Source organism: Mastigoproctus giganteus, chromosome 3 (assembly GCF_048544385.1).
Source record: "Mastigoproctus giganteus isolate SK-2022 chromosome 3, ASM4854438v1, whole genome shotgun sequence".
Taxonomy (NCBI): domain Eukaryota; kingdom Metazoa; phylum Arthropoda; class Arachnida; order Uropygi; family Thelyphonidae; genus Mastigoproctus; species Mastigoproctus giganteus.
This window is the reverse complement of record NC_143577.1, coordinates 197,455,036-197,479,758: the sequence shown is the minus strand read 5'-3', so window position 1 is coordinate 197,479,758 and position 24,723 is coordinate 197,455,036. Positions and strand designations below refer to the sequence as shown.

The 24,723-nt window shown below is 35.7% G+C and overlaps 1 protein-coding gene across 1 annotated transcript in view; it reads right to left on the bottom strand.

Moving 5' to 3' along the window:
- The window catches only part of LOC150088558 (p21-activated protein kinase-interacting protein 1-like), a 112,638-nt gene that overhangs the window by 23,109 nt on the left and 64,806 nt on the right, over nt 1-24,723 (bottom strand). The window contains exons 6-7 of the mRNA XM_090370232.1: nt 12,467-12,529; nt 2,092-2,186 (exon numbers count right to left, since the gene is read on the bottom strand). Coding sequence (XP_090226358.1) covers nt 2,092-2,186; nt 12,467-12,529 — 158 coding nt within the window. The remainder of the gene's footprint in view (nt 1-2,091; nt 2,187-12,466; nt 12,530-24,723) is intronic.

Below are 24,723 nucleotides of genomic sequence, written 5' to 3'. Positions count from 1 at the left end.
CTGTTTCCAAGAAACATAAAATCACTTTTTTGACACCATGTGATGTCATCAGACTTTACCAGTGCTTGCAACACATAATCCCAGACTGCTTCCATTGTGGCTTAACAATCAAAGCCAGTAAGGTGAGACGCAATTGCTCCTAACACCAAGATATCATCTTTTGCAGAAATCTTATGCCTTCCATTCCATATTTATGCACAAGTGGAGTATGCAGTTTGTTCACAACACAAATTTTCCCTTGATGGCAATTTGTGGAACGAATTTTGTTTTTCATGTCATTCTCTTCTGCATACTTTATATAAACCATATTTTGCTACAAAGAATGAAAACATTTAATAAAAGTTTAGTGCTTTACAGATAGAAAACTATTTATGCTACTTATCTTGGAGAAGTCTTCAGTAAAAAGTTAATTTTTCTTTGTTATACTCACCTGAATGCTGTTAAATACGTTCACTCGAAACAAGTGGATGTATTTAACCGTATGCAGGTGAATATAACAAAGAAAAATTAAAAACCCATACTGACAAGGAAATACATTTTAACATCAACTAGGAAAATCACAGAGGGAAAGGGTAGGGCAAGTTATTTCAGTTTTTTTTAGCTGCCAACATGCAAATAGACCTGTGAACACACATACAGATATGAGTGAAAAGCTCCAGTGCTGTTAAAATATTACTTTGAAAAATTGATGTTGGATACTCTGTAAAGCATACTAAAGATGAAGACAGAGAGAAGAAACTGGAGAGCAATGGTACTCAAGATAGAAATGCCTGCTGGGTTGGGGGAAAGAGATGCAGCCACTGGGGGGAGGGAGAGAATATAAATCTCCATTGTGTGGACTTTTTTCAAGTTAATGTATGATCTTCTGCAGTCTTGCTATTCACTTGCTGATATATGGCCACATTTGTGGTGTAGTTGCAGTATTCTTCAAAATTAGATGTACTGGAAACTAACTAAAGATAAAGGCATGGGGAGAATACTAAATGAAGGTGGTGCCAAGTTGAGAAGTGGGGTGGGAACAGATGTTACCTGTTCAGTTGGGGAAGATTTGCATCCAGTAAATCTACTAAGGATCTTCCTATTGCTGTTGTGGGATGGATTAGAGAGGATCCTGTGTGATTCAGTAAAATCTCTCTTCTGGCACAGATCCAATGCCAAAATGTCCACAATGTTTTGGAAAGCCACGTCACCTGCTGCAATGTTTGTCATGTTTATGTGGTCACCATGTTCTTCAAGGTTCACTTTCAGTTTCTTAAAGTGGCAGAATACCTAGATATCTTGGGCGGGGACTTTTGTTTGTACACCAGGAATACCTGAGCAGCCTATTCCTTGAAATCTGATTTTTGTGTTGTTTCTTGCTGCTATTCTGATATTTCTCTCCACATCTAGTTGGTCACGAGGAGTGATGTGTTTGGAAGACTGAACTTTGTAAAGGGGTGCAGGGGTCATGAACTAGTCTATAGTTCTCTTTACAGTATATTTTATGAATGACCTTGAATAACAGTTGTTGATAAGAAACTGCTCAACATGGAGCTTTATTTCAGTGTTACAGATCTTCAGGACAATCAGGGGTAAGGCCTCTTGACAATGCAAACCTTCACCAAAATGCAGTGATAAATATTTGCAAAAAATAAGATAAAATATAAAACTAGGAAGAAATTTATTTTTATTTCATTTAATTTTTATATTTATTTATTATTTATTTTTATAAAAAACGAAATACAGGCTTTATTTCCTTACACCATTCAGCAAACGGAATACTAATGCTTTAAGAAAATGAGTGATTACTCACTTGCAGATCAATTCATCAAATATAGATTTTCCTGCTATCCCAAAATGTCTCAAGACTAACAGTCCTTGTTATGGAAGGGATAACAGAATCACAGATAAGCTTTGATGATGATCATTATAAGTGACATGACAACAAATATGCTACACCGCCATAAACTTAAAACAACCTCTCTAAAAATCAGTTTTATTTCTTATTATATAAACATTACTTGGTAAGCAAATCTATCAATATAATTTCTATTTAGTGCAAACTGACAACAAATATCGTTTTGTTGCAAAAAATATGATAAAATTAATAACCTGTTATTATGTGCTTTAAATATGTGGATAACAGTTTTCTTCAGTATGTCATGAATTTGAAGGTTTTCTCCTTCTCCTCCTACAATAATATCTTCCTATAAAAAAGAAAAGAAAAATCATTCATTCTGTGAAACTATTCAACCAAGGTTTAAATATCTATTTACACTAAAATTCTTATTTATGGGAAATGGCTTTTCTCATAATAAAATCAAGATTTCCACAAAACAGAGGTTATGGAAAATTACACAGAAAAACTATTTATCTTCATATAAGACTTGCTTGTATATAATTATGATAAAATAATTTCTTTACAAAAGTTGTTTAAAACTTGTTTTTATACAAATAAATATAATTACATAATAATAATGTCAAACTAATTTCTGGAATAGTTAATGAGATATGAAATAAACATGATATGTTTATTTTTGATTATTGTTCCACTGATTGTTAGGGTTGCAGAATGCATTTCATTAACCACTCCACATACCAATTCCACTTTCTGATCATATGAAGAAGCTTTAATTTCTATGGTATTGATGAAAGTGCAAAGGCAATTTCCGTGTCATTTCTATCTACTGCTGGGATGTTTAGATTTTTCCCTTCCACTTTGTAGATAATTTTAATATATATTCAACTTCTTCCTCATAGCCATAAAGAAGGAAAGATTTAAGCAAACACAATAAAGAATCATTATTGATGAAATTTATTAGCATACACAAAGCATAACTACTTCACTGAGAATCAAAGCAACTGTGATGTTACAATGATAGTAGACATTGTGACACACATAAATGTCTGCTATCATTTGTGACTAGTAGGCAATCATAAATGCTTCCAATTTCTGGAAGATACACGAACGACAATACTACCACTTTGGTTTCTCCCCATTTCCGAAATGAAAAAAATAACAGACAAGTTAAGCAACCAGTTTCTCCCTGCAAAATCACTTCCCATAATTCAAGCCTTTGAAGAGATCATAGTCAACCTGAGTAAAGTTGCATCAGACAGCAAGTACTAATGAAAACTAGTACTGGGTTCCAGGTAATCATTAAACTTTAAATATCATGTAGCAGTAAAAAATCCACATTATTTTAAACACAAGAGGAGCTATAGCCCCTTTAGCCTCTACCCATAATTGCTCCGGCTGAGTACTGCTACGATAAACTGAGCTGCACAGTGCTTGCACTGTGCAACTCAGTTTATCGAAGTGTTCAACACTTCAATAAACTTCAGCCAATCAGAATCCCCACCCCTTGCTTGGCAATCAGAACCCCCATCCTGCTTGGCAATGTTATAGCAGGATGATGTATAATGTGCATATTTTTGAAATGTGCAAGAAATTGTGCAGTGACTGACAATACAATTTTCACCTACATCATTTAATGACTATAACATTTTACAGCAGTAAACACAGGAAATGTGTGACAGTACAAAGAGCTACAGAAAATTTACAGAGCTGCAAATTACTCAGAGATAACAAAAATAACTTTTGGGGCAATATAGAATGACTTTCAAAATTTCTTGTCATAAAAATGCTTTGCAGCATTTAAAGTTTGGCCATTTTCTTGATAATTACAATATCAGTTAAAAGTTGATTTAAATCAAAGTTGTATTTGGAGGTTTTGGCTCAAAGGCCTCTTGGGCCATATTGTGCCTACTCATGATTTACTTATGACTAATTCTACATGTTATTATGATCAGAGACAATTATATGAATTTGCGTGTTTCAAATCATTAACGATTTCTTCGAGATTTGCATCATTGCCAAGAATATGTAAAAAATTTAAGGTTTTCTGCAAGTTGGATAGGGAGCTAAAGCTGGATTTTCAGATAGGTGATTGTTGGGGACATTCAATGAGAATATGCTTTACTGTTAGCTGTGACTGGCAAAAGAAACAATGAAGAGGGTTCTCTCCCATAAGCAAATACGGATGTTGAATGAGAATGCCTGATGCAGAGCTTTGTCAGGTCAGAATCACTTCTTGCCTACTTCTCCCGAAACTAGACACGCACAGCTGTGGCTCTTTTTTTTTTTTTTTTTTTTATCTGCAGCAGATTATTATTGATTTGAGTTACCAGAGTTGAGCCCACTGTTTCCTACATTGTTTTAATAATGGATTTGTAGTCAGTGTGGGGCACTTTCAGTTGACAGAAGGATCCAGTGTCGGGATGTTTAGCAACACCATCCACTCATTCATTATCTGGGATACCGACATGACTGGGGATCCAGCAGAAGGAAATCTCCTAGATGGCTGTTGATAGTATAATTTAGATTGGATCTCTTTAAGAATGGGATGAGAGGGGAGAAAAAGTAGATTGAATGGCAGTGACTGCACTTAAGGAATTTGTATATATATCAGAGATTGCCTGATATGGTCGTTGTTTATGGTTATCTAGAGCTAGGTTTTGCGAACAATTCTGTGGTATAGATACCGCATCTAATAGGAGATACAGCTACTGAGAAGGTACAAAAACTGCTGCAGCACCTACAGCTGAATCAGTTTTGGAGCAATCAGTAAAGATATGTCCTTTCTCTGAGTTTTTCAGATGTAGTAGAGAACTTTTTCTAGCAGAGTCATAGACCTATAATCCAAGCATGACCTCATTAAGGTTCTATAGAGATGTAGGAGGATGCTTCTATAAGCAGCCAAGGACATAGCGGAGACAGCCCTTAGGATGTTCAGTTTTTTAAGGCAAGTCGTCTGATAATAAACTTAATTTTGCTATATGAGTAGCTTGTTGTTTGTTATTTGGTTTTTAGGAGCATTAGCAACTAAGGCCATATTGCTCCGGGATATGCGGTGGTCATTCCCTGACCTTTCTGCATCGTCCGCATTTGGTGGTGACGGGCTCGAACCCCGGTTTAATCAAGAAGCGTATGCTACGCACTGCTGCTCCTTCCCACCTGGCTACAGAGGCGTCCTATATATGAGTAGCAAAATTAAATTTATTATCTAAACATAACCCCAGGAGATGGAAAGAATAGTGATTGTTTCCATCTCGGACCACTTCTCTAGCACAAAACTCAACCCAGAGATGGAAATTGTTGGTAACAGGAATTACAGGCTGTTTTTTTAAATATAATTCTGGATCCAGATGTAGTTTGCATTTTTTACAGAAATGAATTGCAGTGGATTTCTTTTCTGCTACGGGGATAACCATTCCATAGTGCCCACAATTCTATTTTAGCTATGGAAGTTTGAAGCTGCCTTTCAATGGTATTCGTAGTGTGAGATTGATAGGAGATAATGAGGTCATCAGCAAACATGTACAATTCTACTGTATTTGGTACATCCCATGTCATGTTTGTAATTCTTATAGCAAATAATGTCACAACGAGAATGGAACCCTGCAATACACCCTCTTCTTGTTCAAATGATTTGGATAAATTGCTCATTATCTGAAATGTTCTGTGGCATAGGAAGTTTTGTATAAATTGGGGTAACTGACTTCTCAAGCCAAAAGAACGAATATCTTGAAGTACACCATGTTGCCAGGTTGTATCAAAGGCTTTCTCAATATCGAGATTAATCATGACCAAACGTCCCCCTTACGAAGGCTTTACGGATGTTTGCCTTTATCATCACATCTAACGTGCACAGATTCTTTCGAAACCCATACTGGTTGCTGTTTAACAAGTTGTTAGTTTCCAGGAACCATGTTAGCTGCCCGTGAACCATTTTTTGCCTAAACAGCTAGTCAGAGAAATTAGCCTGTAGTTGTGTGTAAAGGTATGATCCTTTCTCGGCTTCGGGAAGGCTAGGACAATTGAGTGATGCCAGGAGTTTTGGCAAGTATTTTCTAAAAATATTCAATTGAAATATTTTAATGATGTTCTTTTTGCTCTGTTGTTTAGTTGTTTTATTGAGAGACCCTAAATGTTCTGTTAAATTGAATGGCTGGCTGTATGGGTGTAAAGCTATCATAGAAAAATTAATCTTATTCTGTTCTGCAGATTGTTTAATTTGCTGAAAGACTGGGTTGTAGGTGAATACTTCCAAATTATTTGATTTGGTTAAAGCATTTGCCATTTCTCCCGGAGAAATGGCAAACTCCTTCCCTTCCCAGTTTAGTATCGAAGCTGGGGACTGAGCATATTTGCCATTAAGTGTTTGTATTTTGCCCCAGATGAGTCTGGTGTCCATGTCCTTGTTTATGTTCAAGGAAAAGCTAATCACACCCCTTTGAAGGTAAGTTTGTTATTTGGTTTTTAGGAGCATTAGCAACTAAGGCCATATTGCTCCAGGGATATGCGGTGGTCATTCCCTGACCTTTCCGCATCCTCCGTATTTGGTGGTCACGGGCTCAAACCCCGGTCTAATCAAGAAGCGTGTGCTATGCACTGCTGCTCCTGCCCACCTGGCTACGGAGGTGCCAATGAAAGTAAGTACTGTGAATTCAGTTTATTGAAAAATTGAATCAGAAAACATTGTTAAATTTCTTTTTTTACAAGGCCCTCAGATCTCCTAATGGGTCACTCCTACCAGATATTTGAGTGAATAATGCTATTCTGGGGAAGGGTATCAAAATATGCAAAGCACTACAGTAAACAAGTGCTGAGTGAACTGTGCTATATCATTACATTTATGCATGCATGTGTGTGTTTCCTTGTACTGTTACTTTTATTTATATACCTTAGAAGTTATATAATACTTCTGATTTTCTAGTGATTGTGAACTGTGCTGTATATTCATTCTTGTATTCTCTACCATATAGTAAAGATTATTCATTTATTATTTATTAATTTTGATAATGTTAGAGTATTTTACTTTGATGCAGTCTATTGTGGACACTCAGAATACAATAACAAATTCAAACATGCATCAAATAATGGCTATTATGTCAACTTATTTTTCATGTTTAGCGAAACCGTAACAAAATTGAGTTCCCACTTCTTTACATCATTCTTTAATTGCTGTGGGCACTGTTCTGAACTACCTAGAATCAGCAACAGGCATACACAGAAATAAATTGCAAGAAAATAGTGAGAAGGTCATTTCATTTTAGTAATCCTGATTTCAAAAATAAATAAATAAATAAAAGTGGTGTTAATCAGCAATTATATGAATAGCACAATATTCTTCCATCCAAAAGTGGAAAAGGATCATACTACAGAAATTGCATCCATCAATAAAAAATAAAAAAAATGCACAATTTCAATTCTAATTTAATCTTTTTTTATTTATATTTTAATAATCTCTGTAAGAATCTTTTTTTTTTTCTTTAAAAATTATACTAAATTATTAAAGTAATTAATTTGCTTTTTCAGTCTTTTGGAATTTGTCTATATTTAAATTTTTTTTTTTATTGAATATAAATCCTCTCTTTAGTGATAAGGCACTGGATTTTCTCTGGGAAATTTGATTAATCACACTAGTGTTGGAGAAAATATTTCTGTCTGTACAGAAATATTTTCATCTGGAATGCCAACACTGTCAAAATACAGTAAGCACCAGTTATAGTGATCACAGATCATTAGAATCAGCCACTTTATAGAATCAAATTTCGAAGAACTGATTCAAATTAATAAAATGCACTACACTTTCATCATTTACTAGAATCACATTTTCGGTTATAAGAATCAATTTTGAATGCCTCTTTGATATTTTTCTAAAGAACATTTCACAACCATAAAAAAAAAAAAAAAAAAATTTGCAGTTTCCAGTTTACTGGTCTTTTCTGCATTTGCAATAATACCAATAGCTGGAACTATGTGTTTTCAAATTATTATGGTGAAATTTGTTTCCCTGTCGCAGAAATCTGCTCTTCATTTCTATATCTAAACTTCGTCTCACTCGTGTGTGTCATGTGCTTTGTTATTGATTGACGCTTATCTTTTTTACTGTGTTTTAAATTTTACTACCAGAACAAAAAAAAAAAAAAAAAAAAAAAAAGAGTGAATCCGAGTGTAAAAGATAAGTTACGAATTATAGAAAAGTACGATAAATTAAACTTAGGCAACATGTCTCAAAGGGAAGTGGCAGTAAAATTAAGAGTGCCTCAGTCATCTTTATCAAAATTATTAAAAAAAATCATGTCACACATTAAACACTAATGTGATTAGTGAAATCAGAAAAGGAAGCGTGAAGGGAAATGCCAAACAGTAGTTGAAACTCTGTTGGTTTGGTTCAAACAGGTCAGCTCATTTAATGCACCAATCAATCGTAGCATTCTTCAAAAAAGCTAATGATTTTGCTGAAAAACTACACAGAGTTTAAGGCGGCCGACGGATGGCTGACAAGATGGAAGGAGAGGCATGATATTGTTTACAAAAAACTTCACGGGAAAAAACAGGATTCCGATGGCTCTGCAGCTGACACCTGGTTGAAAACCTCTTGGCAAACTGTTAAGCACTTATAATCCTGAAGACATTTTTAATACAGATGAAACTGAGTTGTATTACAGGGCTACATAGACCACTGCATGATTTTTAAAAATTCCTGTGGGTCTGCAGGAAAGAAGATCAAGGACAAGATTATAGGTCTTTTAGCATGCAACATGATGGGAACAATCAAGATGAAGCCATTAGTTATAGGCAAGAGTAAATTGCCTAGATGTTTTAAAGCCAATAATGGCAATGCTTGGATGACAGCTTCTTTATTTGAAGATTATCTTTGTAAATAGGGATTTGCAATTGGATAAGAAAAACAAAAAAACCGCACTGGTTTTGGACAACTGCCCAGCTCATCCAAAGTTGACTTTCAAAAACAATGAGTTTTTCTATCTCTGAATACCACATCACTAATTCAACCTCTCGACCAGAGAATAATAAAAACCTTTTAAGACCTTTTATAGATCAGATATGAGGCAAAGAATCATCCAGCCTATAGATCAGGGGTGGGCAACTTTTTTCGTCAGCGGGCCGAATGAAATTTTCGCATCATGATGCGGGCCGGAATAGATTGAACGATTTAATAAAAAAAATCAGAACCTAAAAAATGTTATACTACTTGAATTACCAAATTATTAATGTATTTTTAAAAAAAATATCTGAATGTCCAATTATCATTGAAAATGCGGCATTCGGCATCAATTTTTCTTTTTTTTTTTTTTTAATTGGCTCATTTTATGGGCTATAAATTATATTAAATTAAAAACTGTAATAATTAGAAAAGACATAAAACAAAATATCTCGCACCAATATTATTTTTTTCAATAAGAAGTCAAACCCAAAGGAACTTCGTTTGATCGATGCTACAATAATAATTAGGAAATAACTCTTTGACGCTGCGTAGAATCACTTGGTTACTGTTGTACTGGCCGCGATTCCCGATTGAACCGAACGTTTACGGCGAGTGTAGTCAGGTATGGATTTTCTATATTTATGCATTTACCGAGGGGGCCGGATTCAACATCGTCGCGGGCCGGCTGTTGCCCACCCCTGCTATAGATGAAGGTTTGGAAACATCATCTGATATCGCAAAGCAGATAACTGTTCTAGATGCACTTCATATGACGACGAGTGCATAGAATGAAGTTTCTGAAACCTGCATTAACAACTGTTTCAAAAAATGTAGTTTTAATTATTCATGATAGTCAATTAAGTCACAATACTGATCATGTTGAAAAGCCTGAAGTCATGGGTGAACAGGAGTTTAATGATTGGGTGGACATAGGTGATCTACAAGTTATTGCAGCTTTAAGAGATGGAGAAATTTTCCAGTCTGCTACTGATAATTTCGCCGAGGAGGAGGAGGAAAACAAAGATGAACCTAAATGAATTCCAGTTTACAAAACTGCAAAATCATGAAGCTATAGCCGGCCTGAGAAGAGCATTGGAAGAAACTGGTGCAAATGATTGTGAATATAGACTGTTATACAATATTGAAAAGCCTATAAATAGACTTTGTAGTGATAATTTACAGCAATCTAAAATAAGTGACTTTTTAAATTATAATCATATTACAAAGTGTTATGTTTAATTAATATGTATATTAATTAGGCTATGTACGTAAGTATAAATTTATTTTTATTTTGCTAACCTGTGGATAATATTCTTCCAATTTTCACATATCATTTAATTGGTAATGAAACCTTTGGTAATAAAGTGTAAATTTGTGCTTTATATCTTTAATTTTATAACCTCCGGGAATTATTTGTTGATTTTTGCTTATTAGAATCGCCATTTATTAGATCAAAATTCAATTTGCAAACGTGATCACTATAACCGCCACTTACTGTATTTTGGTTCCAGTACCTATTTACTAAGAACTGCACAGTCTGCCTTTTGATTTTCTTAATATACACATAAACAGCACATCACTTATTGTCTAAATGCTTAGTTCTTTGCATTGTTTATTTTCAACATGAATGTAAATAATGCTTTTCTACAAATATCTTCTCACAAAGAATCCGTGCCATTTTGCAACATGTCACAATGACAGAATAATAGAAGCTCTGAACTCATACCAATCAGACACAGACCAAATGCATGCCAACTTCAACAGTGCTGATATCATTTTGGGCTACTTTATTCCAGATCATATTATGGTACGAGTATTTATATTTTTTCAGTTCTATTTAATTAGAAAAGAATATACAAGATTCAAGTTTTCCCTTGTGGAACAACGTAGTTTTATATAACATATTCAATTAAAAAGAACTGAGTCACTTAGTATTTTAATGAGGATGTTATTTTTAAACAATATTTAATTTAAAAATGAATTTATTGTGGTCTTCATTCACATGAGGGAAAATACGGTATAATCTTAGTAATTCATCAGTTTATTTTCAGTATTTAAAAGTCTCAAGCGCCCCATATTTTCCACTTAATTCATTGCTTTTAAAATTATTGGAAGAAATTTAGTCCAATTAATTCATCACTCTCTAAACAATAATGCTGCTTCCAAAATTAAAATTAAAAACACCAATGACACTGGGTTCATTGTAGAAGCAATATTAATCTTTTCACAGTTTCATTTTGGAAGTTTGTGTTCCACTACATATGTCCACTCTGCAACAACAGTACATGGGCCACGCCAAAGAAAAGCAATTATCACTAGTTTTATCAGGTAAATGAGAACTAACTCATTTATCAGGTAAATGAGAACTAACTCAGGATTATCTAAAGCCTCTTTTTTGCTAAAGAACAAAACATCTCTAGACAACTTTGAATAGCAATCTTGTAACAAAGTACTCGTCGAAAAGGAAAAAAATATGAAAATCTGATAATGAAGTGGAAATGCCAACTTTAACTTGGTTGAAACAAGAATGTTCAAGTAACCTTTCAATACGTGGCCCACTCTGAAATTTATATTAAAGAGACTTCTCTAGAACTTGTTAAAAAAAAAAAATAAGAAACTGATTTCAAAGTGTCTAATAGTTGGTTAGAAGCATGAAACATAAACATAACACTGTGTTAAATTTACAAGTAAATTTGACATTGTTTGCAACCAGCATATCAAGGTGGTCTTACAAAACTTTAAATGGTTTTATTGCAAAAGATTAAAGGAAGAAGTAACAACAACTTCAGAAGACTCAACTTGATGTTATTCACTACACTAAGTAAAATTGGAATTAAGTGACAACTGTGATTTGTTTCAAATATGCAAAATTTAAGCATTTTCTTTTGGGAAAGATAAGGAAACAAGTCCAAACAAAGATTTCATTGATAATGATAAAGGGCATAAAACAATCAGTGCTTTATTTGAAATACTGCACAAAAATGGATTACTCCTGCATAGAAAGTGCAAAAGTATTACAAACATTGAAAATGATGCTTTGGTTTGTCTTGCATAGCAAATGATATAAGCACTATATGCAAAATTGTTCTACTGGAAGAAAGAGCAAATATGAAGACAAAAAAAAAAAAAAAAAAAAAAAAAAGCAACTATATTTTCAATAGAAATGATGGAATTAATACACTCTAAACAGTTAGAAATTATTAATGACACCTGATATTAACAATAAAGACTTTGAAATGATTTCCGTTTTGAAGAAAAAATACAACCAGGTACTAGACATGCTCAAAAAAGAATAGATGATTATTTCAACTGTACACATTATTGTTTTTATGCACTGTAACTTTTTTTATTTTATAAGATTTTTTTCTTGAAATTTATATATTTTTCTGATGCTCATTTTTAGGTAGCGCTGTACTTTTCCTTTAATTCGTCAGATCGAGAGGGTTTTATCAGTGATGAATTACCGTGTTTAAACTACATATCTTTGTCAATTGTTCAATTTATGCTTAAACTTTCTAGTGAACATAAACAATAACTCCTGCTAGAAACTTTATTTTCATTTTAAAAGTTAAAAATAAACATTGTGTAATCAAATAACGACTTTTATAAAACCAAAATACTATTATATGACAAAGGGGACAAAAACAACATTTCCTAAAAAACTTAATTACTGAGATGACCTTAATACTTACTGTGATGAAATCAGTACAAGTTACTTTCTTGCCAAAATCCACAATGTGGATGATACTAGCAGTCTAAAAGAAATACATAATAAAAATGAACATTATTACAATGCAGTACTAATATATGGGGAGAGAAGTTAGTAGACATGTGCATAGTACAGGTGCAAAGCTCAAGACATTAAATTCACACACACACCCAGTAAGATATTATATACCATATATTCCAGTATATGTTGACCTTTCAAATACAGTAAACCCCCGCTATTTGCGGTTGCTAATTTACTATAAAATGAAACCTAAAAAAATGTAAATTTTAAAGCACCATGAACATTTTCTGTCATAAAAAAAACATGGGCGTGGCTAAAATCATCTTTTCTGGTCAAAACAGCGCTCAGTGGGTGGGGGGAGGGGTGACAAAATCGCGAGTGTGGACATTTCTCGCTAATCCTTGTTCAGTATGTGTTATGCGTTTGTCATGGAAGGTTTGGTCGTTTGCTTTTAATTTATATGCTTATAAATTGAATAAATTTATCAATTTATAAATTGATATGCTTACAAAAGTGATAAATCTATCGTTTTGCAGTGTAAAACAGACTTTTTCGAGTGTGTTAATGGAAGAAAGTGACTTTATTGTGGACAAGTTCTTTCTAACCCGTACAAAAATATGGCTACGAATAACAAGGGAAATGTGAAAAGATCAAAGAAGGTGATGGCATTAGCGAATAAAATTGAGTTATTAGACAAAATTTCTAATGGTGAAAGTGTCTCGTCAGTTGCAAAACATTATAAAATCAATGAGTCAACGGTACGATCAATCAAGAAATCGGAAGAAAAAATCCGCCGAGTGTCCGTGAAAACGCACTAATTGCTTCAAAAATTTGCTCTGTACCTCTCGTTATGTTAAATTAGAAAATATGGAAAAGGCTTTAAATCTGTGGATAGAAGACTGAACTCAAAATAACATTCCCTTAAGTTCACTCATCATTCATGAAAAGGCTTTGTTTGGTTTGGTTTGGGTTTTATTGGCGCATCAGCAACTGAGGCTATAATGCACCAAATACCGGTCATAAATAAAAAGTTAAGATCTTCAGTAACCTAAGGAGTTAGGCCACCATGTCGAGCTATAAAAGGAGTAATAGTACAAAACATGAACAAAGGAATGACAAATCAATTTTAAATACGAGAAAAAAGGTTTACTGATTTTAAAAAGTTAAAAACAGCAGACACATTGTCATTGTCGGATAAAATCTGACTGAGTGTATAAGTCTCAGTCAGATGACTAAAAGCGGTAAAATAAAATTCACGTTCGTGTCTAAAACGTGGACACTCAGTTAAAATGTGCCGTATGCTTAAATAGGTGTCACAGTTCTCACACATAGGACAGTCATCTGCCCTCAGCAAAAAGGCATGTGTAAGATGACTGTGTCCTATGCGGGGGCGAGCTAAAACAACTTCCTCTCTGCGATTCCTGCGCAGACTAGACTGCCAATGTCGGATTACAGGCTTTATCTGATAGAGCTTGTTTGTGACTTGCTCATGCCAGGATTGTTGCCATTGGGACAGTAATTTATCGTGTATTAGTTGCCTGTAGTCTGTATAGGGGACTAACAGGCAATAAGTGTTGTGGGGTTCTGGTGACCTGGCCGCAGCATCTGCCAGTTCATTTCCCACAATCCCAATGTGGCTTGGAATCCAGTAGAAACGAATGTCGAAAGAACACTCAGAGAGTGTAGCGTCTGCTGAATCCGGGTCACAAATGGATGAGGATTATACCTCATACCCGATAAAGCCTGCAGTGTACTTAGAGTCAGTGTACACCATACACTTTTGATACCTATGGGTTTTAATGTGGTCCAAGGCTAACACTATAGCATTCAACTCAGCTGTATATATGCTGCATATATACAGCATATATACAGCTGAGTTGAATGCTGTATATATATGCTGCATTCTTGGGGAATCTTTCCAGATATAGAACGATCTGGAAAGATAGCAGCACATCCAACAGACAACTCCAACTTCGAGCCATCAGTGAAGACAGGCAAGAAGTCGGAATATTCGGTCCGGTGGGCAGCGTAGAGTTGGTGGTAGACAGAAGATGGAGTTATGGACTTACCCCAATTTTTAAGGGAGAAGTCGCATGATGGAATGCGAGCATGCCAGGGTGGAAGTGATTGCCTTGGTGACTGGGCAACATTGTCTACCATGATGTCGAGCTCTCTGAGCAGTTCTTGGACATCGATACCAAAAGGCCAATTGGCAGTCTGACGAGTGTTATATAAGTTTTCCCATTGTGGCTTCATTCCTATGCAACCAACGAAAAGTGCAAGTGGTGGTAATGCCAGGAAATGAAACAAAATCGATTTAGAAATGAAGGTGAAAATGATAAGCAGGAAAAAGTTTGTCATCTATTGCAAAGGAATTAGGTATCGCTGCTTCAATAGTGAATACTATCTTAAAGGACATTGCGTGTATAAAAGAACATGTCAAAGGATCAACGCACTCAAGATCAACAGTGATCACAAAACAGCATTCAGATGCTATATCGAAGATGGAACAGCTGTTAATAATATGGATGGAAAATCAGATTCAGAAGAGAGTGCCCCCAAGTCTAATGACCACTCAAGCAAAAGCAACAAGTATTTATAAAAACATTAAGGATAAGTACGGTGAACCCCAACCCAAGTTCGTGGCAAGCAACAGGTGGTTTAATAGGGTCAAGCATCGCGCTCGTCAGTGCCAATTCTGCAGCTGCAGAGAAATTTTGTGATGTGTTGGAAAAAATTATTGATGAAGGTGGCTATTCAATGCAGCAAATTTTTAACATTCACAAGACTGCCAAAACGTCGGATCGAACATACATTGCCAAAGAGGAAAATACAATGCCAGGTTTCAAGGTGTCAAAAGATAGGGCCATGCTCTTGCTTGGGGGGCTAATGCAGTGGGTGACTGCAGATTAAAACCACTGCTCGTGTACCATTCTGGAAATCCTCGTGCATTTAAAGGCATCAATAAAGCCACTCTACCTGTGCATTTCCGATCAAACCAAAGAGAATGGATAACAATATCTCTCTTTAAGGATTGGTTTAAATGCTGCTTCATTCCCGAGGTTGAAAAATATTGTAAAGACAACTACGTTCCTTTCAAGATTTTGCTTCTATTAGATAATTCTCCTGGACATCCTACGCATCTAGATGATTTCAATTCTAATGTGAGAGTCATATTTCTCACCAAACACGACTTCACTCATCCAACCTATGGATCAAGGTGTTATTTCGAATTTAAAAACATACTATTTACGCATAACATTTGCTCAGGCATTGTTTGCAGTAGAAAATGAGAAAAATTTTACATTGAGACTTTTGGAAATCTTACAATATTTACCACACTATCTTAAACATTAATAAGGCCTGTGCAGAAATTTCTATAAGTTGTTTAAATGGCAAATGGAAGAAAATATATAAAGGTTGCAGAGCTACTGCACTTGGAGGTTGATGCCAAATACGTGGAGTTAATACAGGAAGAGAAGGAATCATCTAATGAAGAACTTATTGACTTGCAGCAGTGATAGTGAAAGAAGAAAATGCTGATGAAGCTCAAGATGAACCAAATGAGGAGCCGAAATGCTTCATCACCAGAGAGATGGTAACGGCATTTTGTGGAATTGCATCGGCAATGGCGAAGTTTGAGAAGATGGATCCTGACAGCAAATGATTCTTAAAAGTTAACCGAGGGGTGAATGATATGCTTGCTTGCTACAAAGAAATCTACGATGAAAAGAAAAAAGTCACCGTCCAGTCATCCATTAATATGTTCTTTGGTAAGGTTGAGCAGCCAACCCCTTCTAAATCTCCATAGCCCTCAACCTCCGCAGCAGCTATTTATCAGCTGAGGACGTCGATACTGGCAACAATGCTTGAGAGGTAAAACATACTGACGTTATGCCTGTCCCCTCTTTTTTTGTAATTTTATAATTTTTAAATTTTTTAAATTGCGCGCTTTTGTAATTTTTCCTACGCATGAGATAAAAAACTGAATAAATAATTCTGTTCACATGTTCGTCGAACATTTCTTTTTTGATTCAATTAATTCAGCGAGCACAGTTGCGAGTGCTGCACAAGCATGGGGGAAATTCCCCGACTTATGTAGCGTTCTGCAGAATACAACCCTTACGTAAGTTGGGGAGTTCCTGTAATAATTAAAAATTCTTTTCTAATCTGTAGGGCCAGATCCATGAGTTTATGACTTCACTGCAACTGTTTTATTGAAGCTTATACACAAGTGCAACAGCTTACAATGGAGCATGAATTTTCTGTTACCATGTAGGGGCTCAAATCTATCAATGTGCATATCAGTGTTTGCATACATACCACAATCAGCCAAACACAGGATGGGCCATATGTCAGTTTATCCAGAAGAGGTGCAAATTACCAAAAAAATAAATAAATTCCTAAAAAGTTACATATAGTTATCTAATTGGGTTCTGTAGTTTAGCTTTTTTTACAGCACTATTCCTTTTTTCTGTTTTACTTATGTTAGATTTTAGGCAATATTTTGTTAGACATGCCAATGCTGTCTCTTACATTTGCTATTTCTTCTTTTTCTCTTTCTTTACAAAGGGTACTAGGAAAGTTTTGCAATACAGCTTTGTTTATTTAATTTTTTCAAAATAATTTCCTCTACATTCAATACACCTCTCCATCCTCCGAAACCAATCTTTAAACCAGTTCTGCCAAGTTTCACTAGGGAGTAAAGCACACTCGTTGTCCCAAGCCCGTAGAAGGTCCTCATCACTGGAAAACCGCCTCCCTTTTAGCTTCATTTTCACATGCGGGAACAGTGCAAAGTCGCAGGGAGCAAGGTCTGGACTGTAGGGAGGGTGCTCGAGAAGTTTCAGTCCTGTCGTGGTCAAATATTCGGTGCAGGCTTTGGCGCGGTCAGCTGGAGCATTATCGTGATGGAGGTACCAGGTGTCCATTCTTGACTTTGGCCGCAGGTTCTTCATAGATCCAATGACTTTAGGCAGGCATTGTTCAGTATACCACTTAGCTGTGACTGTCTTCTGCGTGTCCAAAACGACACGTTCCACAATTCCACTCGATTTGAAAAATACAGCTATCATTTTCTTCTTTACAGATCGGGATTTTCTGACAATTACGGGTGTGTCGTCATCATCAAAGACCCAAACTTTGTTTTGAGCCTTGGTCGGCAGATCATAATAGTACAGCCAAGTCTCGTCACCTGTCACAATGTTGTTCACATACCGAGATTGTCCCTTATCAAACTTTTTTAACATCTCCCGGCACCAAGTCACACGTCGTGTCATCTGCTCTTCAGTCAGTTGATGCGGCACCCAGAGAGAACAAAATTTCTTCACGTGCAAATGATCTTGCAGAATCGAACGAATTGCTGGTGCATTTAGGCCCAAAGTATCCTCTATCTGTTGGTAGGTCACTCGCCTGTTTTCGTCAAGCATTTTCCTCACAGCAGTAACGTTTTCCCTCCGTAACTGACGTTCGTGGCCTTCCCGGCCTCTCAGAATCCTCCAGAGTGAAATTTCCCCTTTGGAATTCTCTATACCACCTGAATATCGTTGTACGATGTGGACAATCATCATCTAGTGCAAGAGTCATTTCTTCTAAGCACTGGTCTATGGTTAAACCACGCACGAAATTATACCGCAAAACTGTCCTTATCTCATTTCGTGACCACGATGCCATCGCAAGCACTTTACACTCTCACTACTAATGAATAACTGAGCCCATCGACTTGGCGCGGCGGCTACTATGCACGTACGAACATGTCTCAACATGCAGCAACAAGCAGCTTCCTGTGATTCATTGTTGCGTCATATTGCAAAACTTTCCTAGTACCCTTTGTATATCATTGTTTTATTAATTTTCTACTGTGAATTATTTTGTCAGCCATGTTAGAAACATGGATTGGATATTTGCTGATTATGGCTAACTGATATGAACTTATTTTAATAGTATATTTTGTGTAATCATATTAGATGTTAAGCCCTGCATATCAGGTATATTGACAGCTTTCCTACAGTAAGGCTGTAACTTATTTATAGTTAAATTCTTTAATTACAAAAATCTGTCTGTGGAGTGAGGACAGATTTTTAGGTGCATTTTTCTAATATATACATTTTATATATATTATACTTTTAATACATTTTATTATATATTTTATATTAGCTTCAAAATGAATTTTCAGGTAATTGTATGTTTTACTCTATTAGAATAAAATATAAAATTTCATCAAACCATACCAAATTTTCGTTAAAATTGAACAGAATTTGGATCTCTCTCACTCATAGGGCTTATGTCAACTTATGTATTAGCTGAAAGCTGGAAATTGTATGCGGAACTGACTTGGAGGAATGAATAGGCAATATGGTGAATGTGCAAAAATGAAAAATTCTAGGTTCAAGCACTGCCTCTACTAAAACAGTTGCAGCATTTTGAAAAATTTACTTTTTGTTATTAATATGCTGACGTTTCCACATTGTTCAAAATCCAACCACATGCTACCTTGGGGAAGATCCAGAAGCTGCCCAGCTTCCCCCCCCATCCCATTCCTTTCACACATACTCAAAGTGATTAAAGGAATTTTATGCTGAGTCCTTATAATAAATTTAATGTATGTTAATATTGATTTTATTAACCTATATAATTTAATATAAATTAATGGAATCAATATCACTAGGAGCTTACTAATGCCATTACTTAATTAATTACTTAACTACTAAATTAATACTAAAAGAAGATCAGTGTGAAACATAGGTTGCTATCATATAAAAACTTAGTTCATAATTTATGGCAAAAGTAGAATTTAAACTCGGTCTGTCGGTCGGGTCGGTCTGTTTGTTTGTTGCAGAATCAGAATGATTTGGGGCAGTATAATGTGTATACAGTGGACTGAGACAGTTTTTAAATTCTATACAGTGGACCAACTGATGATGTTACCAACAGCAAATTCTAAATGGGAAACATTCAAGGAATTAATCTTGGAAGCTATTAGGCTTTTTATACCAAATAAGAAATATTGTTCAAGGTTAAGGTGACAAGCCAGCATGTTCTTTGCAGACCTTTCCTAGCATTATCGATTTTTCTAATGAATTGGATTGCATTACATGACCGAAATATGTCAATTGTAACTTGATGATCTTGGCTTCCAGTGATGTTTCTGGCTTGATGCGATCCAAAACCTCTCTGTTCACAACTTTCGCTGTCCATGGTATGCGAAGCAGCTTTCTCCAGCACCAGTTCAAAAACGTCAATTTTTTTTCTGTCTGCTTTTTTCATTGTCCCGCTTTCACACCCATAAGTTGTTAGCATTGGCATTAGTAGAGGCATATGATGTAAGAAAGAAGCTTACAGCATCAGCCAAAAAAACCCCTCTCCCATTTCACCCCTCCATTCGTTCTAAATGCCTGTCCAGCTTAAATTTATTTAGGTTATCAACTTCTACAACAAAAGATGGAAGTCTGTTCCACCAATCAACCACCCGCTGGCTAAAGGCAAATTTCAGCACATCTATTCTACAACTGCTTTTCCTCAATTTGAATCAATGCCCTCTCAGGTTCTTTTTTATAGGGAACACTACTCCCTTGAATAATGTCAAAGTTGAAAACTCTTAAATATCACTAATAATGATAGGAAAATGAACCAAAACGATGTTATTAATGTATTAGTTGAGTGGATTAATTAAAACAGCAACTATTGAAATTATTTGAAATATTTTTTTTATACAAAACAACAATTGTTGCACATTGTTGTATAAAAACAAATGATAAGTTTGTCTTCTGTAAAAAAATTAATCACAAACCTCAGTAACTATTTCTGGGTGCATGCCAAAGCAATAGTTTAATTTGTTTATATATATATATGAATAATGCAGATATTCAAACTGTTCACCATTTGCTTTTAGGCACCCTTCACAGCAACAATCAATTGAATCACATACGCACACCAATGTAACTGCTGGGATAGCTTCACACATTGTTTAATTTTATCATTTAATTGTTGAAGTGTGGCTGGTTTCACAGTGTACACAACATTCTTTGGGTAGCCCCACAAACAGAAGTTGTTTAGGATTAAACTGAGTGAATGTGGGAGGTATCAGACACTTCTTTATGGCCTATCCACTGGTCTGTGAAATGACCAGCATAATAGGCTCTAACAACATGGTGGTAAGGTATGAGTGTCTCATCATGTTAATAGTAAACCACTTCATCCCAAAACTGCTCATAAATGGAAAGCAAATTTTACAAGTGTAGTAATACAAGCATGTGATTCAAGAAAGCAAGCTTATGTAGCATTGCCAAAAAAAACCAAAAAAAAAAAAAAAAAACCCACCATTTCACACATCTATTCGCTCTAAAAGTCTGTCCAGTTCCTCCTTGAATTTAACATGTTGGCGATGATGATGGAAGCAGTATGCTTAATGTGTGGCAGAAAAATTTTCTGATCGTGTGTTTTTATGAATTATAAATGTTTATAAACTGTACTTCTGGTTATTTTTTCACCTCTGACCCAATTTTTTGAGTGCACCACTGGTAGTACACTATGACTCCAATGAATATTCTTTTATTGGAGCTGTCATGTACCAACAGTGGCCTCTGAATAAAACTCCACAATACATCTTCGACCAAATGTCATCTTATTATACCACCCTTAGAAAATGTATCAAATGGTACAAAAAAGTTTTCTCTGAAATAGCTCATGGCACATGCATTGTACTTGGGTAATATATAATAACTTCGGTGATAACAGCAAGAAATTGAATATGCTACAGCTTCAACAAAAAATTAAGAGGATTGTTGGACACTGAAAATGAAGAAAACTGACCACCCGAAAGGAAGAGACCAAGAAGTAGTAGTACCGTAGTTCATATCAAAATGGGAAAATATGAAGAAACAGCAAGAATGAGTAGGAAGAGATGTACTTGATGTTAAAAAAAATTTTTTTTTTTTTTTAAATTCAAAATGAACAAGGTGTCAAGGAAGATAGATATAAAGCTAAGACAGTTTTTGCACATTTTATAAAAAGATTGTCCAGGAAAGCCGACACTGTGCCTACAGTGTTTCAATGAAAAACATAAGTAATACTATTAGTTTTGAGCTACTTACTAAGTTTTTTTATTTTACTGATTAGTTTTGACCTCATTATTTAGAATAACTGTATTTGTTTCAAAAATAAAATATATTTTTTCATTTTTTAGAGCCTGATTTTGTTAACTTATAACATCCATATTTATAGACAAGTAGTGGTATACCAAACAACTCATGCTATAGCTGAATGCCCAATATAGAGGGTCTTGCTATTAAGTGCAAGATTTTTAGCTATATAGAAAGTGGATTGACAAGGGTACCACATCATTGCCAATGTGTTAAGCTATCAACTTCCGCAACAACTGATGGAAGTTTGTTGCCGCGATCAACTACATGCTGGCTAAAGGTAAATTTCAGCACATCTATTCTACAACTGTCTTTCCTCAATTTTAATTTATGCCCCGCCAGGTTCGTAATCTGAGCAAGAGAAAGAATCCCATCAGAATTAAGCCTGCTCAACCCATACAAGGCCTTATACACCTCAATCAGATCACCCTGTAGGTGCCTAGTCTCCAGATGCAGCAATATGCAGAACTTAAGCTTTTCTTGGTAAGAGGATCCCTTGTTCCCCTCTCCAATCTAGTTGCCCTTCTCTGTACCCACTCAAGCAACTCTACATCCTTCCTAAAATGAGGCCTCCAGATTTATATGCAGTACTGAATGCATGGCCTGACCACTGCCTTTACAAATGGATAATTACCTCCTTTTCCCTACTAGAAAAATTCCTGTATATAATTGACAATATTCCATGACCTGCTGTGGCAGCCTGTCTGCACTGCTCAGAAAACTTCATATCTAACTGCACAATTACTGCTAGGTCTTTTTCATTCTCCATTACTCAGAGTGTAGTATCACACATTTGGTACTTTCCTCTGGAGTTACTGCTACCCATATGCAGTCCTTTGCATTTGTCAATATTAAACTTTCGTTGGCACTTCTCAGCCAATTTCCCAACTTTTCTAGATCCTGTTGCATTAGCACACTGCCAATCTTTGTATCATCTGCAAACTTGGGCATTAAGCCTGATATACCTTCATCAATAACATTGATAAATATACAAAACAACAGTGGGCCAAACAGCAAACCCTGAAGAATTCCACTATTAACACTAATCCATGAAGAGCAGTGTCAATTGATTACCACTCTGTTTTCTCCCACTAAACTACCCTTTTATCCATTGTACCATAATACCATACTGCTGAAATTTGTACAGTAGTCTTCCATGCACAACAGTATCAAAAGCTATCCTGAAATCCAAGTATATGATATCAAAATCATTTTTTTGCATCCAGTTCCTTTGTAACCACATCGTAGTATCCAATCAAATTTGTCAGACAAGACTTTCCCTTAACAAACATATGCTGTGTCTGAATTATTATTGCAGTCTTGTCTAGATGATCGTGCAAAGCTTCTTTAACCAGTGACTCCATTATTTTTCCCAGAACAGAAGTTAAACTAACAGGTCTGTAATTACTGTGTCACCCTTTGGGAACTGGGGATACATTTGCACATCTCCAGCCCGTGGGAACTTCCCATGATTTCAAGGATGCTCTCGTAATTATGGCTAAGGGTTTGCTTACTTCCTTTGCTGCCTCCTTAAATATAACTGGATAGATTCCATACATCCCAGGTGCCTTTCTTATGTTTAACTTCAACAATTTCTCCTCCACTTTGTTCTCAGTTATTACAAAATCATTAAGCTCCCTGTTAGAGTTTAAAGCTTCTATCCTCCACTTCCCTACAGAATTCCTCATGTGTGAATGTAGATGCAAAATACTCATTCAGTTTGTCAGCTATCTAAGCAGGATTATCAACAGTCGAACCATTGATATCAAGTGGACCAATCTGATTCATCCCCTTCCTTCTAGAGGTTGTCGTTTGTTTGTTTGTTGTTTGTATTTTAGGAGCATTAGCAACTAAGGCCATATTGCTCCGGGATATGCGGTGGTCATTCCCTGACCTTTCCGCATCCTCCGTATTTAGTGGTGATGGGCTCGAACCCCGGTCTAATCAAGAAGTGTGTGCTACGCACTGCTGCTCCTTCCCACCTGGCTACGGAGGCGCCCTTTCTAGAGGTGTGAAGATACATATCACCAGTAACTGTTCCGTCGAAAAAATAGTTTCATAATTCCTATGGCTGAACATAAGAAAGGCACCTGGGATGGATGGGATCTATCCAATTATATTAAGGGAGGCAACAAAGGAGGTAAAAAAACTCTTAGCCATAATTATGAAAGCATCTTTGGATTCTGTAGAGATCCCTGTGGACTGGAGATGTGCAAATATATCCCTAATTCATAATGGGAGATCAAAGAGTGACACGAGTAATTACAGACCTGTTAGTTTAACTTCTATTCCAGGGAAAATAATGGAGTCACTGGTTAAAGAAGTAAGGCAGAACCATCTAGACAAGACTGCAGTTATATTTCAGGTAGAGCATTGGTTTGTTAAGGGGAAATCTTGTCTGACCAATTTGATTGGTACGATATGATCACAAAGGAACTGGACACAAAAAATAATTTTGATATCATATACTAGGATTTCAGGAAAGCTTTTGATACTGTTGCACATGGAAGCCTTCTGAACAAATCAGAGCAGTGTGGCATTAAGGGCAAGTTATTGCTTTGGATAAAGGGAAGGTCGAATGGGAGAAGACAGAGTGGTAATCAATGGACACTACTCTTCATGGACCCATGTTATTAGTGGATGTCCCCAGTGTTCAGTGTTGGACTTGTTGTTTTCAATATTTATTAATGATATTGATGAAGGCATATCAATATCATTAATAAATAATCAGACGATGTTCAAGAATGCAGATAACACAAAGTTATCTACATTCTTGAACAGATAACACAGTTATGATGAATATAGAAAAGTCAGGCAGATAAACTTCAACTGCCATTTTGCAGCCTAACGCTGACAAATCCAAAGTACTGCATATGGATAGATAAAATTTATTTTAATTGAGTACCCACCCATACTGCAAATGGGGTGGTAACGTACCAACTGTGTGGTACTAGACTCAGGGTAGTGGAAAATGAAAGACCTGGGGATAACTGTGCAGTCAGATATGAAGTTCTCTGAGCATTGCAGACAAGCTGCCAGGACAGCTAATGGAGTTTTTCTGAATAATATACAAGAATTT